Genomic DNA, 25,717 nt, shown 5'->3' with positions numbered 1-25,717 from the left:
TAAAACTCGAGGTTCTTCGATGATCTTTTTGATAAGCACCTTTGACCTATCGCCTCATATCATGGTTTTATTGATGAATCAGTTGATAATGTTTGAAAAATTGAGATCGCTTATGAAAAGAAAAAGAAAGGTCGCCAAAGCCTGACGAATGTGTTGCGAGGAATTAAGAATTGGGCCAACTCGCATCACATTCCGAAAATTCCATTTAAGAATGCAAAATGAGTTCAGAAATAGATGCATTCACCGTGTTCAGAAATAGATGCATTCAGGCCGAAATGCTCTTGCTTTGGTGACTTGTTTGTTAGTGGAAATAAATCTGAAGAAGCTTTTAAATCTCATGCGCTTGCATTCAGTGTCTATCTCTGCTCACCTTTTTTCGCAGCTGAACTGCTCACAATGGAGATCCATTCAGCAAAAAATACACTGAAAAGAACAGCTGAAACGGGCCTCTGTTTCTTTTACTGCACCAGTGAAGAACGGGAGCGAATACAATAGTGACCGTAAACCCCGAAAGAATTTGTGTGCAATCAAATTAATTAACTTGTACCTTGTGGTTCAGCTTGGCTCCACTGCAGATGCCTGCTTGATTACATCTGTAAGCTTGATGCCAGCTGCAGGATATGTGAGGATCAGCAGGTTATAGGAGCTGCAGGATATGTGAGGAGCAGCAGGTTATAGGAGCTGCAGGATATGTGAGGAGCAGCAGGTTNGTGTTAAACCATCAGACAGTGAAGTTATTTCTGCTGTACGGCAATCTGACCAGGGAGTTCCCGGTGTTAAAACATCCGACAATAGAGTTATTTCTCTGTACAGCAATCAGACCGTAGAGTTCCCGGTGTTACACCTGCCGACAGTATAGTTATTTTCTCTGTACAGCAATCTAACCGTGGAGTTCTAGGTGTTGTCTATCCAACTGTCAAAAGATTCCGATTGGAAAAATTTCACTGTAAGGCGATCACAGCGTGAAACAATTCCATTAAAAAGAGATCCCAATGTAAAACAATCCGACTGTAAAAAATCCCAGTACAGCAATCCGATTGGAGAAATACCGATGTAACACAAATAAAATCCGATCGCAAAACTATCCCTTTGTAAAGTCGGTTCATTTAGAGTTAAAACAATCCGACGGCAAAGTGATTCCGGTATAGAACAGTCCGATATAGTAAAGAGATCTCGTTGCCAAACAACCAGACGATAGAGATTACGACTGGAAACATTCCAATTTAAAAAAAATGTCCCGCGTGTAAGCGCTGAGAAAATGTAACTGTAGTCGATTGTGAAAATATCCTGGTGTGAGAAGATCCAAAATAAAGCAAAGCGGTTTTGTTTAAAGTTAGAGTGGAAAAAGAGGCGATTGTGAATTGACGTAATACGATTCATTTGATAACAAATCAGAAATTAATGCATCAAATTGTAAATAGATCGGCACATGATATTTGTCAATTATGATGTGTTAAGAATGTAGACAGATCAAGGTTACGAAGAAATAGGCGCACCTAAATCCACTTGTAATTGGTTTCGAGTGGAAGCAAATCTGAGTGTCGTAATATTCAGGTGTATGACGACCCAAGTGCAGTAAACATATCTAAGAGTATAAGCAAATCCAAGTGGAATAAATTTCTTGTTAATACAGATACGAGTGTAAACGGATATCGATGCAAGTCACGTTTTGCCTTTATCCAAAGAATGAGTTGTCCTTTGAGTGATCGATCGTAGGGAAATGATGGCGTGTAGCGCCACGCGGGGTCACCTCCGCTGAGCACAGTGGTCGAGGCCCTGAACTATTCCGCTCTAAAATGTAAAAGTAATAATTTCTTGGGATGAATTTTATTCTTGACTGTTTATTCAGAAACATTTTAGTTGTAAATCATCTATATATATAACCTTACCATCTATATATCCAGACTTGGTTGCAGTTCTGTACGAGGGATTAAATCCACCAGCATCGTTGCGAACAGTGATGTAGGAGCCCGGTAAGTCCATGACAATATTTTTCTATAGGGTCTCCAGTAAAACTCAATAGTAAACCTCAGATGAACTATGGTCGGTCAGCTGTAGGCCCCAAAATGCTCCCTCCCAGATTTCGAACCAGAAAATATTACCGTCCGTTAGTTTGGTTAGATCGTTCCAAGGGAATTTTTGCTAGTGTAGCGCTGCAAGCTTTTAAATAAAGGTTCAGTAATTTTGAGTAAAATTCTTAAATATCTGAAAAAAAATGCATGACCTCTATGTTGGTTACCCACACGTGCGGAGTGGAGCAGCTTGTGGAGCACAGCTGTGCGCAGCTAAAAGCCACAAGTGCAATCGTCCTGCGGCGCGCGTGATTTGTATACCAGAAGGTGCAACGATACGTGTCCAGGCTTTGATATTGCACTAGACTAGCAACGGAAGACGCGAGTTGAATTCATAAACAAGCAGCTTTTTTTTCCAGAGAAGCATCGCTGTAAATTACTTGTTCCCAAGTAAACGGCTTAGCAAATACAAGGTTATGCATTACATTAATGACACTATACATAACATGTTGCCTAGTGGTTAACAAGTACAAAAGAAATACTACTTCGACTCCCATAAATTCTGAAATTAACTCTTATTGTTCGAACATTTTTGTAATGCATCGCGTATCTCACGCTAGCCTTGAATCTTTAGAGGATTCTTAACAGATTTTACCTTAGATTTATGTGAATAAATTAATTCCTGCCAAATTTTTCCTCTGTAATTCTGGATAACTGTTAAGTTCTATCATCAGCGGATATCTCGCTGGCTGACAGATGTAGACCCTGTAGGCGACGGGTATAAGTTAGGATCAGATAGTTACGCTTGTGTGGAGCTTAAACATGTTTGCTCTGTCATGCTGCTCTTGTCAAGCGGTATTGTTGTTACTTGTAAATCAGTCTGCATCTGAATAAATGCTTTTTCACTGTTCCCTGCGCTATGTACGTTTTACTAAACCAAACCAGAACGAATGACCCGACAAAACTGTTGTTAACTTCTGTTATCTTTTCATTACAGGTAACAATTGTGATTATATGATGTAATCTGTGAACTCATTTGTTCTAAGACGTAAACCTCCATACATTTTTCAAGATAATAGTTAAGCAGAACCGAAATGGAAGCTTGAGCATTAAGAAAATTCATAGCGAGAAATGGCAGGTCTCACTAAAGACTCGTTTCGACGCAGTGCCAACAGCGGCCGCGACAAATTCACAGACTACCTTCTGCGCGTCGTGCTGCAACGGCGACCTCAAGCTGCCCTCGGAAACGAACACTTTTCTAAGCTTTAAGTGCTTGATCTTCTCAAGAGTCCTAATACCCTGAATAACTCCTCAACTACCAAAATCCCCATCTTAACTCCTCTCGGCATTAGGCAGCAGATTGGGGTAAACGAGAGCATAAACGTTTGGGCTCAGGGATTATAGACGTCAAGACTCAAGAAGTATAGACGTCAAAGCTCGTATTTATCCTTTATTAGAACCTATTGCCAATCCTCAGCAATGGACTTCCTACACCGAAACATGCTGCTGACAACTCTACTTCTTCTCACGGCGTTCATGCGGTTCACTCCTTCAGGTAAGGATATTACTAAGTAAAGTTATCTAATTATATTTTGAAACTAAAACACGTCTTAGATGTCAAAAAGAATCTGTTACAGATAATATTTAGCTTCTGTGTCAGTCAAGAGCTTAACTCAACGTTGAATCTGTAATCTGAAGGAGCTCCAAGCCAGTAGTTAAGATAATTCTATTTTATCTTAGGTGCCACAGAAAAGTTCAGCCTACGTTACCCTTATACCAGCATTAAGTCGTTCCTAATTTTTAATACTTAGAGCTGCAGTAAAATGTAATGAAATTTTGCTTATTTTAAAAATAATAAGTTATTTTAGCACACTCGCCGATTTGTGACGGCATCAATGGCTAAAAGACGACAGTAAATAAAGTTCGCTATGCCGTTGTGATGTGTGAATGAGCGTGACGCTGCTCTCCACATTATCGCATCGTGAAGCTCACTATATGATTGTTTCGCTTAATGAGACTGGCCGGCACTGATTAGCTTAGTGAGACGAGACTGGCAGAGACTGCTTAGCTTAAAAAGATTGGCAGGGACTGCTTAGCTTAAAGAGATTGGCCGGCACTGCTTAGCTTAAATGAGACTGCCAGCACTGCTTAGCTTAATGAGACTGGCCGGCACTGATTAGCTTAATGATACGAGACTGGCAGAGACTGCTTAGCTTAAAAAGATTGGCAGGGACTGCTTAGCTTAAAGAGATTGGCCGGCACTGCTTAGCTTAATGAGACTGGCCAGCACTGCTTAGCTTAATGAGACTGGCCGGCACTGCTTAGCTTAATGAGACTGGCCGGCACTGCTTAGCTTAATGAGACAGTCCTGCACTGCTTAGCTTAATGAGACTGTCCGGTACTGCTTAGCTTAATGAGACTGGCCGGCACTGCTTAGCTTAATGAGACTGGCCGGCACTGCTTAGCTTAAGGAGACAATCCGGAACTGCTTAGTTTAATGAGACTGGCAGGCACTGCTTCGCTTCATGAGACTGACCAGCGCTGCTTAGCTTAATGAGACTGGTCGGCACTACTTAGCTTAGTGAGACTGGCCAGCACTGCTTAGCTTAATGAGACATGAGACTGTCCGGCACTGCTTAGCTTAATAAGACATTCCGGCACTGCTTAGCTTAATGAGACTGGCCAGCACTGCTTAGCTTAATGAGACTGGCCGGCACTGCTTTGCTTAATAAGACATTCCGGCACTGCTTAGCTTAGTGAGACTGGCCAGCACTACTTAGCTTAGTGAGACTGGCCAGCACGGCTTAGCTTAATGAGACTGTCCGGCACTGCTTAGCTTAATAAGACATTCCGGCACTGCTTAGCTTAATGAGACTGGCCAGCCCTACTTAGCTTAATGAGACAGTCCGGCACTATAGCTCCCTCCATAGGCCGGGGATGCGAGTTCCTCGATCACTCACCAAGCGTCGGCTGCGTTCTCGGGTTTGGCGTGTCGGGTAATCTAATTAACTCAGGACCAAAGGCAGGTTTTCTGAGCCGTGCAACTGATAAGAAACACTCATCATCATTACGGGCTTTGATTAAGACTTCTCTTGAATAAACACGACAATAATTTCCTTTCATCGTAATAGAGATTTAAATTCTCCAATAAAAGTCAGTCTATTGGTTTGATTGATGGGTTTTAGTATAAAAATATAAAATTATGCAGCAATTATTCAGCAGAGATATTTGCTTTTCTTCTCAATGATTATTTCCTTTGAGAGACGTAAAGTTTTTAATTTAAATCTCTTGGATATTCGCCGAACAACGCCATCATCCAGCCATGCCATGAGAAATTCCTTGATTGTGGAGCTCGTTAGAGCTGCTACGGAAGACTGTTTGAAATGACAGTCGGTTTAACGACGGCCAACCGTGGGCTCATAATTGGTCACCTTTAATCGTTATGATCACCTTTAATCGTTCTAATAGGGAATTGCTTCGTGTTATCGCTGCTATGGACACGCTGCAGCTGCGTTTTACTACACGCAGCTGCTACAGTAGTAGGCTATCGTGCGCCTTGTGACTTACGGTAGCCTCAAGATAAAGCCGGGATTCTATTGTTGTAGTAAACATTTATTGGAATGCTTATATGCATTTTCTTATACGGGTATATAAGTGTCTAACGCGAGACATGGTGCTTGAATGCGTATATGACTTACTCATGAGACACCTTCTCTCCTGCGTATGTAGTCTATTCAGGTCAAGTCCATCTCTACTAAAATTCATACAATATGAGAATAATGATAGCTTCTATCTAACAATACGAGTTCTCCGATGTAGAAGCTTTCTCGTATCCTATATACCGAGAAGCGCGTCTTTTAACTTGAGGACAACGTTGCGTACCACGTTAGGAGTTTTGAATTTAAAATTGATGCTTTTTAAGAAGTTTTGTTTTCATTTAAAGTCAACCTTGTTATCAACATAGGAGTTTTTCTTCTTAAAATTAACAATTTATTCGCCTGCTTATGGCGTTTTTCTATTTACAATCATCCTGGTGGCAAAATGAGTTATCAGTTTAACGAATATTAAAATATTTTAAACTATTTTTTCTCTAATGTTACTTAAAATAGAAGTAGCTCATATCAGCGGCTCATCCATGCAAAGGCTTCTGTATCCAAACATAAAGCATAAAGTTGAAACGCAAGCTAACACATCTAACAAACTTCTTGGACTCGTCAGACGCTCCTACGAGTTCCTGATGCAGAAGCGATGAAGCAGTTGTTTGTTGCTGTCGTGCGCTACGGAAACGTTGCGTTTTCACCGAGAGTTTGAGTTTGGAAACGTTGTGTTCTCACCGAGATTTGAAAAGGACAAAAATTCAATCGAGAATGTTCAAAGACGTGCAACAAGGATAATTCCAGGCTTGAAGGGCAAGTCCTATGAAGAAAAATTATGAAGCTTCCAAGCCTCAGTTATCGACGTCTGCGTGGGACCTCATTGAGGTATGCAAGTATACTCATAGTTTATACAAGGTCCCTGAAGGGTTACTAGAATTTGAAACAAGAACCAACACCAGGGGCCATGGCTATAAGCTAAAAAAACTGCGCTGCAACTTCTCCACGCGACAAAATTTCTTCTTTCTCGCTTCGAATCACCGACATGTGGAACAGCCTCCCCGATGACATCGTTGGCGCTCCAAGTATGAACGCGTTCAAGAACTGACTAGATTAAGCTATGGAAAAATATATGTTCGGATTTGAAATGCCTAGCACCAAATCGAACCCGGTTTAAGTCTATATAGTGGCTATTTCAAACTATCGTCAGTCATGAAAAGATCCGGTCAAATGACACGAGTTTAGATCTTCTGTGAACAAGGCACGAAAAGGAAAAGAATCGGCGACAGGCCACATCAGGCCTACACTTCAGCGCCGAGATCACTATGTTTATGTTATGTTATGTTATAAACTATATAGCTCGCCTACATTTAATTTAACGCCTATCGGATGCAGCGCAAGCAATAGTTATTATTTCTAATGCAATGTTTTGTTAAACTTTTAATGGAACATTACTTATAAAACTTTATTCTTTATCTTTACACTACCGATCCTGGTATTTTATCTATGGATCAAATCATAATTAAACGAAAAGTGAGCGATGAGTAAATCTAGTGAAGAGATTTAGAGGATTTGAATGCATGACACGTGACTTGCGAGACTAGTATTTACTTTTTCTAGCGTCTGTTGCCTATCATTGATTCTGATGTAGGGCATATTGAGTAAAAGATGTTCGTATTAATACTCTATCCTTCTTTAACTATATTTCACGTGTGTTACTTTCAGTTTTTACCCAAGTACAGTTGAATGTATAACGATTAATATGGCCTGTGATAAATGGTCGAAATATAGTCTACGTAGCCTATTTGGTAGATCATTTTACTATATTATAGTCTACGCATCCTATTTGGTACGAACCTCGTGCCTTACAAATAGAATAATTGTAAAAGGGTTCCCTAACATCTCGTAATACGATATATTTAATGATTCTATCAATTAATCATTAGTATATTTCATCATTCCATTCTTTACCAATTTTTCCTAACCTAACCTAATCTAACCAGACTAACCTACATGAACTTAAGTTTGCAATGCACACTATGCAATGATGAAATTTTATGGTGAATTGTTGTCATTATGAATCGTCCCAATGTTGAATTGCTACAGTGATGAAATGTCTAGTTTGACGAGGTGTCTGGCCACCATGTAAAGACAAGGTGTCTTGTATCCCAAATGGATTTGGCACCTACGCTAACTAGAACCCAGTAATTGGTACCCATCTGTCCATTATGCTTAATGATCGTACTCAGTGGTACCGTTTAGTCCAATGCTTAATTTAATATAACATTTCGCTTATCGAGCTACATCGTGGATGACTAGAGTTATCCCGGACGATGTGGCACAAAAGTAACTGAGTTACTCATCGTCCGCACAGTTATAAGTGATAAGATTCCTGACGTCAGAGAGCATGTCGCCCACAAGAGGGTTCTCACTGCAATGCATTTAAGGTGTCGCCAGAGATGGCTTATCGGGAGCCAGTGTGTCCTGTAGCCCTCATGTAGATGCCAGAGGCTCAGACGGGCCCATCTGTTGTGTCACTTGCTTCTTATCTTCAACAAAATAGTGTATTATCAGTGAGAATTCTGCCATGTTTGCGGAGCCATGAATCCGCTGATATTGCATTGGCGAAAGATGTTGCTGAAGGATGTTTTAATTAAGACACTATGAACAGGGAATGGGTGTGAATGGACACACATACTAGGGAAGGGATATGAGACCAGCAATGATGAGTGCTTTATGAAATGGGGTGTGAAGAAAACTGTCCAACACCTGAAAGTGGAATACGAAACGTACGAGGAAGAAAGACGGATTATGACGGAGGTGATTATGAATGAAAGGGGCGAGAATAATGGGTGAGGTTTGACAGAACAGGTGCAGAGTGGATTGCAATGAATATTGAATTGTCAGAGAGTGAAACTGTGGCCGTGATTGAGAGTGTAAACAGATATTTGGATAGCGCGTTCAGTCGATGAAAGGAATTTCGATGGCAAGAATAGTCTTAGTATCAGAAGATGAAAACAATAAAAAAATAAACTTTAACAAATGGATAAATACGAACCATTACAAATATCTGTACTTTAGTTGCTGTTTTGAATTGAATATCCATTTTAAAATTAAAATGTATTACAGGCTTTTAGGATACGTGGGATGATAGTGTTAGGCTCATATACTGTATATCGAATGTCTCCGAAAATATTTTTTCGCTGTAACTGCATCTCCTTATAGTATGTTTGAAGAGAAATATCTCATTTTAACTGAAAATATTTAGGCTTCTTGGTGGTGTGCTGACTTTACTTTTCAAATAGGCTGAACGATACACACGCACAGGTCGGTATTGCGGTCGGTATAAATTTTCCAGGTATTGGGTCGCACAGGCCGGTATAAATTTTCCCAGACCCAATATCAATCCAGCCAAGAAAGTGAAATTTAGCTCACATTTTCATTGGACTGTCTTTTCTCACATCTCTTTCAAGATGCTAGTCATGCATTCTCGGTATGATCTGCAGTATTTGTAGGCTCACTCATCCACAATTTAGGCTTCGGCCCAGTTTGGAAATTGGTCCTTCTGGCTCAACCAGCAATTCGCTTGGACTTCGGACCCTATTAAGAATAATGCAAATCTAATTAATTTTAGAATGTATAAATGTATGATCTATGTAAACATCTAAACTCATTTAATGCGTCGTGTATGATGTGAATTTTTCGAACATGTTGAAGTTTGGTCGAACGTGATGAGAGCTTGTTGAAAATGATTAGGGTTTATTAAACGCGATGACAGTTTTTCGAACACGGTAAGGATTTATCACAAATGCTAAAGTTTTCTGGAACGGCTGAAAATAGATTTGAATATACTCTTTAAATGTTCAATAACTGTGATCCAAATCTTCGCTTTTGGCTGATAAGGCTGGCTCGTAATTTGTAGTATCAGTGAAGTGGGCGGCGGAGCTAGGTATGGTGTTGCGCCGTGATAAAGATTTGCCAGTTTGAGGCTCGCTTCAAATTTTGATATATTTTGTTTTCATACTTCCGAGGATATTCAGTACATTGATGCCGTACGACTTTCTACGCGTTCGACTTTTCATACCGGCCCGATGATGTAGCACTCGGCCGTAATGTTTATGATCGCTTCAACCGCCTGACTGACAAATATGCAAAATTGCCCCTATGTTGTGTGTGCGGCGAATGCATCTTGTGTTCGGCCATTCTACGTGTATCGCTATCTATTATGCCAGGCGTTTGTAGTTATTCAAGTTTTAGTGTAAATTTTCGAGCTGCGATAGCAAACTCAGTTCGCGCATCCAAGCAACGTAATAAACTAAACTATCAATAACTTCGCAAGGAACTTCTCCTGATCTGAACATGTGAGTCACCATGGAAACTGCTGCCACGAACTTTGCCCTTACGCTTCATAAATAATCGATCTGCGCTCAGCTAATTCATCTCCGCTCGCGGTGAGGACGCGAATCTCGAGCTTTGCACTTCCTATAGATTATGCTTATATCAAATGGTGACCAACGGCGACGTGATGATGAGACAAAGGTTGTCGATGAGGTGTGACGCTGAGTGATTGTCGACAAAATAGGGAGCTGATGATTGAGGAAATGAAATGCCGCTCAAGATTATTATTGATTGGATTTTTCGTTGATGCTCCGTTAATTTGTTGCTAAAAACTCGTTGGAATACACGAATTTTGTTTTTAGGTGTCGAACCGTTCAGAGTTCATGCGCCACAAATGCATAAATGGCTATTACAACTAAAGCGACTCGTCCAGAGCTGCCGGCTATGCCATGTAAGCCGCAGCCTCGACAGCCTGTAATACGCAAACCAGCCTCAGCAGTCTGTAATACGCAAACCAGCCTCGGCAGTCTGTAATACGCAAACCAGCCTCAGCAGTCTGTAATACGCTGCCAGCCTCGGCAGCCTGTGCCACGTATGCCAGCCTCGGCATCCTGTGCCACGTATGCCAGCCTCGGCATCCTGTGCCACGTATGCCAGCCTCATCGGCCCCCGCGTTAAGTGTTCAGCCGCGGTTTGTTTGCTCGGTTCAGACGAGGCTTTTATGAAGGCCTCATCAGCGTGACACTGACGAGACTGTCATCGTCGTGGTGGCTAAGTGCCTGCCGAGGGATTTATTGTTGCAAGAGAATCCCTATAAGAGCGGATCAGTGTAGATAAGTGATATAATATTAGCATCAGCCTAGTCATGAGACACAAGATAAGATAATGAGGTGATGCCTCCAAACTGTTGCGCAGGCCGCAACGCTTATTGCTTCCTGCAGAGAAAATAAATTATCTTCTCTGTGAGCCTGGAATTGATTTTTTATTGCGAATCTTGTTTATTTAAGTGTTTTCATTGTTTAAATTGATGTTTTTATCCCATTTGTTGCGTGTTGTTGATTTGTTTGTTGAGCGTCGCAGCTGTCCGGCCTCTGGACGTCTTGCTTATCCTCGTTTAGCGTTTGTGGTGCAAAACGCGGATTTAAAAACTTCAGCTTTATTGTGAGCTTAATTCGTACCGTATTAATCATAGTTACTGAACAATCTAAAGTTACCGAACAATCCAAAGTTACTTAACAGTCCAAGTTACCGAACAGTCAAAAATTACTTAACAGTCCAAAGCTACCGAACAGTCCAAAGTTACCGAACAGTCCAAAGTTACCGAACAGTCCAAAGTTACCGAACAGTCCNGCCTTAGTTCTGACTGTGCGTTCATCAGTAGGATTCGCTCATCGCAATTGCGGTCCCTGAAATCTGTCTCTTATACACATCTAGATGTGTATAAGAGACAGGTCCAAAGCTACCGAACAGTCCTAAGTTACCGAACAGTCCTAAGTTACCGAACAGTCCAAAGTTACTTGACAATCCAAAGTTACTGTTTTTAGTAACTTCAATGCCTTTCGTGATAAGCACTTTTTATTCATCGAAAAATTTAAGTTAGTTCACAACCTATATGATATAAAAGTTATTCCTTATCGTTAACATATATTAGCTGCCGAATATTTTTGGTCTTTAATTTGGTCTATAATTCCGAATATATCTGGTCTATAATTCAGGTCGATTTATCAACCGTTCCTTCGTACTAAGAATAGTCTGGTCGACCTATAAACGTTCATTGGTATTTCGAACATTTTGGGAAAATATTTTTCTTTAAAATATTTATAAAATCATTTTTATTTTAGAAGTATTTAACTTACTGTGTATGAACCTGCTTAACATTTTTTCGGTGTTTTAACGCTATATTTTTGCCTGTATTTATAACTAAACAAGACATCGTTGCATTATCGATATCTTCTGCCTACCTGTTACAATTGTCTCAATCAGCCTTTACCCCCTAACTATTATAACTAAGCCATCATAGACTCATGAATTCAATTCAATTCGAATTTATATCCAAATAATGAAGATCAGTCATTAATCAATCGTCTATTGTAGAAATTATCTCTCCCAACAACCTCCCACCGCCGCCAGGTGTTGACTTGGTCCACAGGTGAGCAGCTCGCGTGACGTCACTCGTCTTGACGTCACTGCCGTCCATTGTGACGTCACGGGACGTTAATCAGTGGTCACAGAGGGCGTTGCTTGAAGGGCGTGTACGAAGTAAGGCAGTCACAGGGTGCCCCTAGTTACGCCACGGGACGCCCCTAGTAACGTCACGGGACGCCCCTAGTAACGTCACGGGACGCCCCTAGTAACGTCACGGGACGCCCCTAGTAATGTCACGGGACGCCCCTAGTAACGTCACGGGACGCCCCTAGTAACGTCACGGGACGCCCCGAGTAACGCTAGCGACCGAGCGTCGCGCCGGCCTCAGACACCTGCGACGTCAGCGGCCAGCGAGCGTGCCAACTGCGCTGCCGCTCTTCATGTTGTTGATGTTGTTGATATTGTTTATGTTATTGCTGTGTTGATGTCCATGTTGACTCTTTTGATGCTGATAATAATACGCCATATGTTAGAGACATTTTAATTTAATTTGCACTCTGCATTATCGTCTGTGTTAGTGTTATAAGAAAGCTAATTCACGAAATACTGCCGTTTGATTGCCAATCATTTGCAAACGGCAATTGATTGCCGTTCAGAAAAATAGGGATTTATTTTTCCCCCACGATGTATCGGTACGCATTGCATGAAAAACAGCCTTGAAGGGCTGCAATATTGACTCCTCGAGATCGCTTTTTTGCTGTAGCGATCAATGAATAACAAAGAACGCATAGAATCCCTGCTATCATTGAACTCAAATTCAATTCAGTTTTTCTGGTCAAATTGAATGGTTTTCTGCCACTCATGCATGCGTAATGGTGAGCGTGTCGCCTCACTTGACGCAAATAAAGAAGAGTTTCTATTCTGCTGATTTATTGACGGCGTAGCGTTCTCGTGTCACATTCCCTTTATTTCCTGCTGGCCTTAAATTGGGTGCTGCATCTTGTGCCGAATGCAGTCGAAACGGGATGAACTTTGAATGAGTTTTACGAGAGCTCATGTCGACGGTATTCGACCAAACTTCTCGAGTCAACGGTATTAGACAAAAGTTTATGTCGGATGTATTTGGTTGAACTTAGAGTCAACGGTATTCGATTAAACTTCTAGTGGACGTATCTCAACTAACTTTTCCGACGACTTAAAGTCCTTCCTCTTGCTTTTTGCGTTACATATGCTCCCTGCAAACTTATTTACTTCCCTCCTTGAAACTTTTTTCTTCCCGAGAGTTGATTTTATTATAACCTATCCAGCTATCCTAACTATTTCGCAGGAAGTTTCAGTGATGGTAAGGCGAACCCAATATTAGACTATGGTATCTCATCTAATATGTTTTATTCAAGGGTTTGACATCATATTTCTCTGTAATTGTTAGGAATTTCCCTGTAGGAAATGTAAGAATTTGCTAAAATAAATAAAGGAATTTCCCTTTAAATTCGTAACTCCCATATAATATCAACATGCAAACGCTTTCTTAATTGAGTAATTAATTTCGCTTCATCGTGTAAATATTTCTTATGCATATGACTTTGTTTCATCATGTATGACTTTTCCTACGAAAGAAATTTGCTGCGCAGCGTCAGGAGAACGTTTTTGTTCGCGCAGAAATAAGTGCCCGTTATCAGCAATTGCTCTCATGCTCAAGTGGTTTATTTTAAGTCACGAATGTTACTGTAAACAACGCAGCCTCGACCGCTCAAAATCTCTTCTCCGCCGCTGCCCGCCTTGCCTCAATGGCGCTGAATTTAGCGCGACTAAATCAATCAGAATTTGCATAGCCGTGTCAAAAATATCTGCCGCCTGCAATGTATCAAAACAAATAAATTTATATTAACTAAATTCAAAAATATGTATCCAGTATATCTCTGAGATAGTCTCGGTGTTGTACTTACTTTCATCTTTTGTTGAAGGTTCCCAAGCATTGTATAAGTCTTCTTATAAACGTGTATTGCGTTCGCGTCACGTATCGCTCCGTTTGTCCTCGCGCCGCTGCCCCCGCGGCCCCGGGTGCCGGATATCGCTGTCGTCAGCTGAGGAAGTGCTGGCTATCTCGCTGATAGCTTCAGGCCTGAGCCACTGCCTAGTCATGACGTCAGCTGGGCGATGCATGCTATTGTGAGCCAACTTCTTAACCCCGTTGGTATTGTCAGCCATGCATGGAGTTACTTCGAGTGCCAGATATATGTTCTTTATTTTTTATGTGTAAATCTTGTTTTTATACTCAACAACTTTGTCAGCCTTCTTGCTATATTTCCGTCGTCAGACGCACCTCAATTCTGGCATCAAAAAAGCTCCTTTACCTTGTGCGTCAGCCACGCTGACCTCGACTACAGAGCTTGCTGCCATTACCGCGTGTCAGGTTGAAGACAAACGACCTGCATGCACCGGAGCTCTGTTCAATGTTCATGCTATTTGGTGCCTTGTAATCAGCGTTGTTCTTGCACTGCATTGTTATGCACTGACACTTTAAGTTGCTGTTGGCTGTCTGAGCTGCTGTTGATGTTAAATATTGCCAGACTGGCGGATGAGGTGGATGGTGTTTTCATCTGATATCACCGCTCATCAGCGTCTGGCTCCACAATCAGTGTGTGCTATCATATCATATCGCCGCTCATCAATTCACTTATTACGTTTATCGGTATTATTTATCTATGTATTCCGTCGCCAATTTTAACCTATGATTTGGGTCCCGTCTCTTAGCAGCAAACTTGACCTCCGTTGTCAAGCACGCGACCAAGCAGCGGGGTTTATTCTTTGTCTTCGATTTAATAAAAAGAAGTCCAGGTCTCTGCTCTTGATTTGCACTTCCCTGACGTGATCAATTTCGGCATGCACGATCGTAGCAGACAGTCTTGAATAAGTTAATTCAGACATGCAAAACACTTGGTTTATTGCACGTATACCATATGTTTATGATATTATGTCATCGTATAATATGTTTTTGTTATCATAGTTCAGGAGGCAACCATTACGCGAATATTATCATCCTCACCATTGATCACAGTGCACGAAGTACGAACTGTAGTGCAGGTTTGCGGGTGTGCGTGTCGGCGTCTCATTACGCGGGGCACGCTCTGGCTGCGGGTCACGGTCATCATCCCCAGCAATAAATCATCGCCGTATCATACATAGACGGCCATCTTCTGGTTCTTTCGCGACCGCTGCGACTAACCGAGAAAGATATTTTAATAGGGAGCAACCACACTTCACACCTGCGTCACTAGGCACTGAGCATGGCACACTCCTACGCCAATTGGGCCCGAACGTGTCACACACCTGCGCCGATTGGGACCGACCGTGTCACACACCTGCCCCAATTGGGACCGACCGTGTCACACACCTGCGCCAATTGGGACCGACCGTGTCAAACACCTGCCCCAATTGGGACCGACCGTGTTACACACCTGCGCCAATTGGGACCGAACGTGGCACACACCTGCACCAATTGGGACCGAACGTGTCACACACATGCGCCAATTGGGACAGACCGTGTCACACACCTGCGCCAATTGGGACCGAACGTGTCACACACCTGCGCCAATTGGGACCGAACGTGTCACACACATGCGCCAATTGGGACCGAACGTGTCACACACATGCGACAATTGGGACCGACCGTGTCACACACCTGCGCCAATTGGGACCGAACGTGGCACACACCGGCGCCAATTGGTTCCGACCGTGTCACAAACCCGTCCCAATCAAATCATGTTAATTTCTTAGCCCGGGCCAGTGAGCCGCATTGTGACGTTACTGTACCTGTGCCGATCCAACGCTTCTGCAACGGGCGCCGTCCTAGCGACGCCTGCATCTGACGATCATGACATACGTAGATGTGGGCCAAATCAATCTTTGTGACTGAAGAATTGACACATTTGAATTTCCCAAAGACAATGAATGCCCCATGGGTGGGTCGGATTAATTGACGACTGCAGTCTTTATCCTGAATCTTGAATGAGGGAGCATTGTCCGTTGTTCGCATAGACTGCGGTGCCATCCCTCACCCACATCACTCTCAACAATTAGAGTCGCCTTTGTGCGTTGTGGCACACTTCATCATGCCTCCCTCTCTCTTCCCTCTATTTCGTGCGTCATTACATCGTCATGACGCTTCACAATTATGAGCAAGTACCTCATTTCATGACGCAGGGCCGCAGTGCGGCTACACAGCGTCCCAGATCAACAAGAGGGTCCAGTTAGAAGCAACAATTAAGCCAGGATCCTGCAAGCGTTTGCTTCATGATCCATCAATCAGTTTCCTTCAAGCTGTGGTTCACGCTTTCTGGACAGTTTTTTTCTCTGCAGGAACGTTAGCCACTGGAATCTGACCTTTTTACCAACTGCTTAAATATCTAACTCCTAAAATAAGTGGCATTGGGGAAATCATGTGTTCTCCAAATGTTTTGGTGTCGATTTTAAGCTCATTATAATTTTGTCCGACTAGATATTGTCTACAAGTAAAGATGAAACTTTTTATACATTTTTTTTATATATCTCAACTTGAATTTTATTCTAGTTCCGTAGTGTGCTAGTGCTTTATCTTGAGTTAACTTTATTTTACTTTTTATTACTCGTATTTTAATTAGGTATTCGTCGTAGAAATATTCATCTCCATCAATCTTAATTTTCTTCATTCTTCTACTTCGTTCTCAAATAAAAATATGTAATAATTAAAATATAATATTTTGGATGGTAATATTATTTATGATTTGATATTTGTAAGGGCATTACCATATACCATATACGTTCATTATAGACTTAACTATACCATTTATGTTGCCTGTGATATTGTATGTCGACCTGTACGATTTCATTCCTTATAACTGAGTCTTGAGCCGCGATCGTCGAATGCGTACGAACCAGATGAGCGTTGCAGCTCTGCAAGCCTTCAAGTCCTGGCAGTTCTGCCGGCTATAGTGCAGAGCTTGCCGGCTTGCTATGCTGCAGAGTTCGTGCAGAGTAGATGACAGATGGGACCATCCTACGTGTAGGAGTCGAAGACAAATTACAGAGCGCGCGATCGTTACGAGATTGCCGAGTGACCAAGCCCTGTGCCTCTTAATGAGAGTGCATAGTGCCTTCCCTATGATAATGAATGTGGTGCTCACTACTTAATGCGTGAGGTGCCCTCCCCTTAATGAGTGTGGTATCCACCACTTAATGAGTATGGTACCCTCCGTACGTGCATCCCCTTAATGAGTGTGGTATCCTCCTCTTAATGAGTGTGGTGCCCTCCACTTAATGAGCGTGGTGCCCTCCCCATAAATAGTGTGGTACCTTCCTTAATTGAATAGGAATTTCGAAAAGCTAATTAAATATTTCTCTCGTCACAGCAAATTTTTCGAGCCGGAATGAATTCTAAATGCGGTTGTTATTTCCATTACCTGAGTCAATTAAAATTTTAGCAGAATTCTTTGAAAACATCTTGATTTTGCATCTTGATTTGAACGTGTAATAATGAATTTTAAGATGAAAACTTAATGGTATTTATGAAACCTGTTGTTTTTGTAATGACTACTGCTGGTATCTGCCTTAGTTCTGACTGTGCGTTCATCAGTAGGATTCGCTCATCGCAATTGCGGTCCCTGAAATCAACAGAGTCTTGCCGAACAACCCTTTGAAGCCCTGCCTGCACCCGCTCCATGACGATTTCGTTAATGGAAAGTCTTCTGCTTTTGGCAGCCTCACGACTACATAGTGACGTACTGCATAATATTTTAATTACAATCTACTGCAGTAGCACCAGTTTGGGTTCGGCTGACAAATAATTTCCACTAAATTAATTGATTTTTAAACGAATTGTAATTTCATCGTTCTCTTTTGCCTCTTATCGAAAAAAACATGAAGTGGCTTTCCAGGTAAGTATGAAATGTAATTCGCAAAATTTTAAGCTCAATCAATTTATTCAAGTGCATTTTTTGTATCCACCAAAATTGAGGAATTTCAGGCACCTTTGGTTGCCCCGAGTCGTCGTCAGTTTGCTTGAGTTTGAATCGAACTTAACTAGCGAGCTACTTTCTACTTTCCTGTTTCTGACATCTGTAATTTGAAGTTCTTCCATTGACAACCTACCGCGTCGTTTCTGGATACAGCCACTTTATACCCCATTAAGTGGGACGCCAAAACCCCTTTATCAGAGACGTCGTTCTTCACTCAACTATCCTCTACGATACGAGTTCAGAATACGGAGAACGTTTCTAAAAACTTTCGTCACGAGTTCATGAAGTGTCCTTGTTACTGCACGAAGCATTCTTTTATTACCCTTCCATCTTTTGAGTCGTGATTATAGACTTTGAACTTGATTGGTACGTGGGAACTGTATTCCAGTGCCGAGAAGCTGCCATTCATGGAATCGTAGAAGCCAGCGTCAGTGATGAGGGGTGTTCAGAAATGAAAGGGAAAATCCGATTTGTCGTCAATAAGATTTACGGTAACTCCAAAGTTTGCGGAAATTATATACTTTTGGGTTATTTTTACCGTCTGTGGCTATAAGTGTACTTGATTCAGGAAAATATTGCGTAAATTATGAGCAAAGTGATTTTTATTGTTTTTATTGTACATGGTCCGTGGGTGATCTGCCTTTATCAATATTTTAGTGATTTTGGAGATCGTCGCCGCGATATAGAAGATGGACACGCATATTTTTTATCATATTTTATCAATTAAATCAAATTCACTTACTCTTCTTTTATACATATATATTTTTATCGTTGAAGGAGTTCCGCTCGACTCTACGGAATTCGAGTCTAAGCTAGTCTTTTAACCAAATTCTTTCCTCTTCCCCGCTTAAATTATTCCCGAATTTTCACCGCCGGATTGCCGGTATTACCTCAGCTGTTGTCCCGCAGCGCACATAACGCCGCCACGCACACTCGTTTTCCTGCTAAAGTCGCCGGCTGGGAACACTCAGGCCAACCACAGTTTTGTGTTTAAGCCTCCTAATGGTGGAGTGATCCGTCGGTATTTTTACACTCACAATATATCTGCTGAGCGCTGCTGTACCTATGAGGTCTTGTGTAAAGTTACTCGCTCGCGATGTATTGATGAATGAAATATTTCACACAAAATGTGATTAATTGATGAAATATTTTGATGTCTTGATGAAATATTTCACATAAAAACTAAATTAGCAAGGAATGTCCAACGAGACTAAATTCGAAGAATATATCAACTTGGCGTTCGGGATCTCTGATGAATAAAATCAACAAGAAATAAGATAAAAAGCAACAGGAAATAGCGTTTTTTTAGCTTTCTCTAGTGTTTTGAGAATTTCTCGTGAGGTCAGGCGTCAGTATGCGGCACGAAACGCCGCGTTGGTGTGAGCTTTTCGCCAGTTTGCGCGCGTAACTCGCAGCAAAGTGCGGCTGTCAACAAGAAAAGGCTGCCTCTGAACTGCCGCTTTACTGCCCTGCTCGGCCGCCATAACGGCCAAATACCGGCACCGATACCTGCTTCTTGAGCTTCTCAGAGACCGCTCACAGGATCGGAGCTCTCATTTCTTTAATTATTCTCCGTGTAGTTATTCCTCTGCGAGCAGCAATGCCGAGAGGAAATACTTTGAAAAAAATTGACCCCGTATAATAAAAATAGCCGCATTTTACGTGCAAGTTTACTTATCTACTACACAGATGTGCACAATTTTTTAGCGGGGTATTGAATAGGGAGAGCATTGCTTTGTCTCGATGTGCGTCAAATTTACGGGATGCCTTTATTCCGCGGAGAAATGAAGAATAACAAACATTGTCTTACCTTATGTTATTAGTTGTTTGCTTAGCAACTGACGCAACGAGATCAATGCAATACACCTGATCGATTTTCCAGAACCAGTTAGCTCCTCGCTTCTCCAATCAACTCCAAAAGTTTTTTGCAGTGTTCTGAGAGTCGATGAAATTGGTTATCATGTTGGAGTGCTTTTGATAATTTTTGACACAAATCGTACTGTTTTGATGAAGAAACTGAAACGTATAAAGCGAACAATTAAACCTTATATATACCTGCTACAGCTACAGCAATCGAATGACCGAACTTTAAAGTTAAATCTTGTATTCACCCAATCTTTCGGGGGCTTTTAACCGCTGATTTGTTGCATTTTTTTCATCGCTTGATCCATGTTCGACCCAAGATACTCCTGTTATCAATTTTTTATTGAACTAATCATACACTCTGAAATACTCTCTACCTACTGAATGTGGATTTACAAGCGAGTCGAAGTTTAAAAACCGGGTCTGTTCTGTTCAATGTGTTCCCTTGATTTTCTTATGTTGGTACTGCCATTCCCTTTCAAGCGGCCTAAGTTAAGATCGTCCACAAACAATGAACGTGATGGTATATTATGTCATACCGTACGTGTTTAGATTGGATATACATAATACGACAGCTTATTTTAGCCTAATAGTTTATTTCGTGTTTTGATTAAGGGGAGCGTCTGGGATAAAAAAATTCATTTACAGACGAATCTTTGTGATACTTCGTAGACATTTGCAAAGGAGCAAAAGAAGAAAATTTCGCTCCAGTGAATTTAAAAAATAAATGAAAGAAAACGTGAAATGAATAGGAAACGGCAAGAAGAAATGTCCTTTATATATTTATCTTCTCCTTCAATTTAAGTGCTACAACATCGAGAGACATATCATTAGATTTGTAAAGCGAATATCTATCGACTCTAGAAGCAATTTTCCTATTTATCATGATTTTTTTCATTTTCCCCTGCCCCCCTAGATTTTTTCAATATATATTCCAAACCATGTACAAATCAGAGAAAAGCTTCTAAAGTTTTTATAGATTGTCTTCACAAATAGAATGATATGTTCCTCAATGTAGTAGCTTGAAAAACACAAGAGATAGATTTTTAAGATGGCAAATTTTGGAAATTTTAATATTTCAGGGCAGCCATATAAGTAAAATTAATAGAAAAAGAGCATAATTGCTTGATACTGTAGCCCCAGCTTTCACATCGTCAATTACCATTATTGACGATACCATCTCGCGTCTTCAGACTTATTATCATCATGTTTTACGCTAAAAATAAGCTATACGTGTGAGTTTTCTCATAAATTTATTTCTATTAGATGGTAATCGGATAAAAGTACATAGCGGCCTTACGCAAAAGGTATTAGATGTACATCCATGGTATTTGCTTTGTTGAACGCGCCTCGATCGTTTGCAACTTTAAAATGTGTGCAAACACATTGCAATTAACGCGAAAAATGCTCCATAAATACAATTTTTTTAAATAAATATCTGTAAATATTGTTATAAAATGGTCATTTTATAGAAATTCAAAACGGCCTCATTTTAAAACTAAAGCATGCTCCTACATACGGTTTGTTGCTTTAGACACGCATTTTGGCAGCTACAAAATGAGCTCAAACACTGAGAAGCCAAATTTTTCGATTTTCTGATCCAGACGCTTTACCTTACTTTATACGACAGCATTTTCAAGCTTATAATGAAATGCGTGCTAAGATTGACAGTACTTGACACACAGCTTATTTTAAGCTCTCACATTTCATTCAACGTTGAGGTCCTGAGATGCCCCTCGATCAGCTTATGAGTTATGGTATCGTCTTCAGCTCTTTGCCCGCACGTCCAAAGAGCCGCCCGTTGAGTTGGTAGAAGTTATTCTTGCTTTCAAAACGACACATACTCCGGCTTTATTGCTACTTAGCCTTCGTTTATTTTTAGGGAACAAAAAGTCTAAACTAAGATCAATAGCTTGCGTGCGCCGTACAAGTTTGAGCGTCGTGTGAAGAAGTTTGCGTGCCTCGCACCCACTCGCGTTGTTATGAGGGCGGTAGTTTCATACTTTTGGATGATCGTGTTCTAAGAACTCTTCACTCTTGGTCCTGGGAAGCGAGCGTGGGCGGTGCTGCATTCATGACGTTGTCGTGAATGGAGACCGATAATGAATGCGTTCATTCATGCTCCTAGTGGCTGTAGTGCTCTGGTTTCACGCCCACCAATTTTTTTATGAGCAGGGCTGAGATTTTTCGTGGTGTTCTATCATGCCAGAATTATAGTCCATTGGCCGATTAAGGTCACTTGATCAGCCAATGTCAGTGCTGGTTTAGAGCGATTTCTCATTCATGGTATAATGATCATTCTTTGATTTTAGTTGACGTTCGACCGCTAGCTGCATACAATATACTTTCATCGAATGTACTCTTGTGAGGACGTCTCCTCTTAATACTTCATGTAGCTCGGCGCGTTGCTAATCAAATTTTCGTACTGATGTCCGCAGAGTTTCGAGACAGGCTTTTGAATCTATGCTTAAAAGTAACAACTTTGCAGAAGTTGTTTTTAACAACAAAGTGTCGGTTAATAATAGGCGATATTCAGTCATTTTGAGCCACAATGACCAACGCGGCTGGGCATAACTTACGTTTTTGGCTAGTTTTTACCTGTTTTTATTTCCCTATATAGTTTTTCTACCTTATTTCACATCTTCATTACGAGTATAGATTTTGTTGAAACAACGCGTTTCGAGGTGAGATGCTTGTTTCTAGTTTGAAGGAAAAATTAATAAATAACCATCGTTGTTGATGAAGTCAATATGGAATAGAAATATTTTTCCACAGGGGCACGAATTTGTGCAATTATGGACTTACACTCCTGATTTTTTCAAATATTTAAAACCAGGAGGCTCAATATGCCCCTAAATATATCACTGTCGCCGTTGCAAATACGAATGGAACCTGAAAAACTAAGCTGCTGTTATTGCCACTATTATTTTTACCTTATTTTCTACTTAATATTATTAGTTATCATCCTGTATATGTCAAAATAAAGATCACGATGGCTATCCTGTCGTTGGCACGTCAGTTAACGGGGTTTTTAAGATGGCCGCTGTATCCTGACGGGTGCTGGACCCACGCAGGCTGGCTTTCTGCACGCAACACTAACTTACACTCAGAAGAATGAAGGGATCATATTGTTAAAATTTTGACAACTACACTGCTTAAGGTAGCCCAGATTTGCCCTTTTGCCGGGCTAAACTGGGTTAGAATGACCCACACAAGAAAAAATATAACTCAGTACTCACTGCAGCTAGTGAGTGACAGAGAGCGCATTTTCTCGTCGACGAAAATGTGAAGTCACGGACGGACAGACAGACGGTCAGACAGACGGACAGACAGACGGACGGACATGGCGAGCACAATAGTGCATTTTTTCATGAATGAGAAAATGCGCTAAAAAGATATATCTCTATTTCGACAGTCACTATTTTCTTTCGGTGCAAGGGTGTGAGTGTCAGCCTTTCTATTCATTGTTTATTTTACAGTTTATTGACTGAACACAGACTCACTATCATGCCTTTACAGTAATGAAGGGACGACTGAAATAAGTCATTAGATGAATAATAAGAGTGTCATTGGTGTGTGTTCATAATAACGTGACAGCTCCCAGTCACGGCTACAATCTCACATAGTGCATACGACAATTACAATTTTACTTTTTCGCAGGATGTTTAATAATTGTGAAACAGAGATATCAAATATAACATTTAGACCGTTTATGCATGGATATTTTGAGGCAGACTTGAAAATACTCCATCTCGTTATTAATCGAGCAAAGAACTCGAAAATTTTCTTCAATGGAGCATTGAATGACATTTTACCTACCCACACTTGATGATTGTTTTTTTCGGTCATGTCTTGTCAGCAGGACAAATTTTGCCTCCCGGGAACTCCTAAAGTTTGAATTTTCAATTGGTTTCATTCATGCATTGTCCCTGATGATTCCAACAAACCTGGACACTGATGATGTCCGTTCGACAAGTCTCGGTTATATCGCGCTAAACACTGTTCAGCCTGATTTCTTTTCGTCAGCCTGACTTCTTTTCGTCAGCCTGATTTCTTTTTTCAGCCTGACTTCGAGAACTTGACTTCTTTTCGTCAGCCTGACTACTGTTTTTATCCTGACTTCTTTTTGTCAGCCTGAATTCGTTCGCCTGACTTATTCATATCAGCCATGCATCTTTAATTAAGTGTAGTCAAGCTTGTCCGCCTTAGTGAACTTGTCTTTTAAATGTGAACGCTCGACACGGGTTTTTCGTGAAAAGAATTGAAATTTCGTTACGTAAGCTTAAATAATTTGATTTGGAATGCTAACACTCAAATTGGAATATGATAATATTTTTTTTATTTGTTATACTTACACACAATAGACTATAATGAACACATAAACAATATTATTTTATAACTTTGTTTATTCTAACCTCTATTCAAGTTTTACAACTATTTGGTCCAACCTACGGGGTTCTTTCTTTAATTAACTTAACCTCAGCATTCCTTGCGTAACTTCAAGGTAAGTTTTCCCTCGCCTCTGACCGAAGAGATGTTAACTTTGTGCATGGTTGGCTGGAAAGTTTCTAAGACGAGCTTACGCTTCCTAAATCCCCAGTGTGACAAAATTTCTTGTTGTTAGACTCGTGTTCACCGTATCATGGGCGCTCCCTGTCATGGCAAAATCCTCCCTGTAAGAAAATATGAAAATTTAAGTTTTCGATTCCCGCTTCTCTCTTTCATGTAGTATGGCATTTCTGGAAAGTTTTTTTTAACTTCTGATAGTAATTTGAGCAATGTTTTAATACAGGGTGCGGAAGAAGTGATTGAGCAGTTTTGAGGCGAAATAAAAGAGTAATGAAGGTACATAAATAAAAGAGTTTATTTTCCTCGATGTTAGCATAACATCGCTCTCGGAAATTTCCTACAGCACGTTCACACATATGGCGAGGTATGGCCATAACCTCTGCAATAATCCGTTCCCTTAGCTGTGGTACGGAATGAGGGCGACTTCTGAACACCCTTTCTTTTAGATGTCCCCAAAGAAAAAAATCGCAAATGCTCAAAACAGGTGACCTCGCAGGTCACTGTAAATCACCCCTCAGAGACACCGAGAACGACTCCAACAGTGTGTTGCAGCTAACGGCCACCATCTTCCTGATATTATTTTCAGGACACACGTATTCAGAATGGTATGCTATGCTAATCTCTAAGAAAATAAACTTCTTATTTATGTACCTCCATTACTCTTTTATTTTGCCTCAAAACTGCTCATTCGGTTCTGCCCCACCCTGTATTAAGTTCGGTTGTTGGTTATTCGTTTTATAAAAACTCATCGCTAACGGTACTGGAACGTCGACATGATATTGATATCTCTTGGCGCAAAAAAAGGAAAAAAGCAAACTAAATTTATTTCTCTGACTTTGTGATAAAATAAAAACTTGTAAGAGATAAGATGATACGACTTATACGAACTATACGAGCTTATCCTAGCCAGTTAATAACACATTTCTACGAGTTAGTATACTCGAATTGTGTACAACTGAACATCCGTCTTAATTATTAACACTGATTCACTCACATTCGTATGTTTGATGTCGAAACATTCTACACATTTCGGAGCGCATTCGTTGCATGCCTGAAATCCCAGCCTCGAATTAACTTCTATTGATATCGTAAGTTTAAAACTAAGAGTTTATTCCCGCTATCGCTAATTGCATCTACTTTGGAAATCGCCTGAGCGTGAAGGAAAGACGTTAGGTGGCCTGCAAGAAGAGTGTATTACCGCTTCTTCCTTTTTGATTTTGGGCCTATGGCCAGGTGTTCATTACCTCAAGTTATTTATCAGAAA

General features: G+C 40.9%; 1 protein-coding gene across 1 annotated transcript in view; it reads left to right on the top strand.

Moving 5' to 3' along the window:
* Positions 1-3,009: 3,009 nt before the first annotated feature.
* The window catches only part of LOC125179062, a 79,899-nt gene continuing 57,191 nt past the window's right edge, over positions 3,010-25,717 (top strand). Inside the window, exon 1 of the mRNA XM_047884184.1 lies at positions 3,010-3,567. Coding sequence (XP_047740140.1) covers positions 3,492-3,567 — 76 coding nt within the window. The 5' untranslated portion in view covers positions 3,010-3,491. The remainder of the gene's footprint in view (positions 3,568-25,717) is intronic.

This window comes from Hyalella azteca, unplaced genomic scaffold (genome assembly GCF_000764305.2).
Source record: "Hyalella azteca isolate HAZT.00-mixed unplaced genomic scaffold, Hazt_2.0.2 contig14801, whole genome shotgun sequence".
Classification (NCBI taxonomy): domain Eukaryota; kingdom Metazoa; phylum Arthropoda; class Malacostraca; order Amphipoda; family Hyalellidae; genus Hyalella; species Hyalella azteca.
The sequence above is the reverse complement of the archived record's forward strand: the minus strand, read 5'-3'. Positions and strand labels throughout refer to the sequence as shown.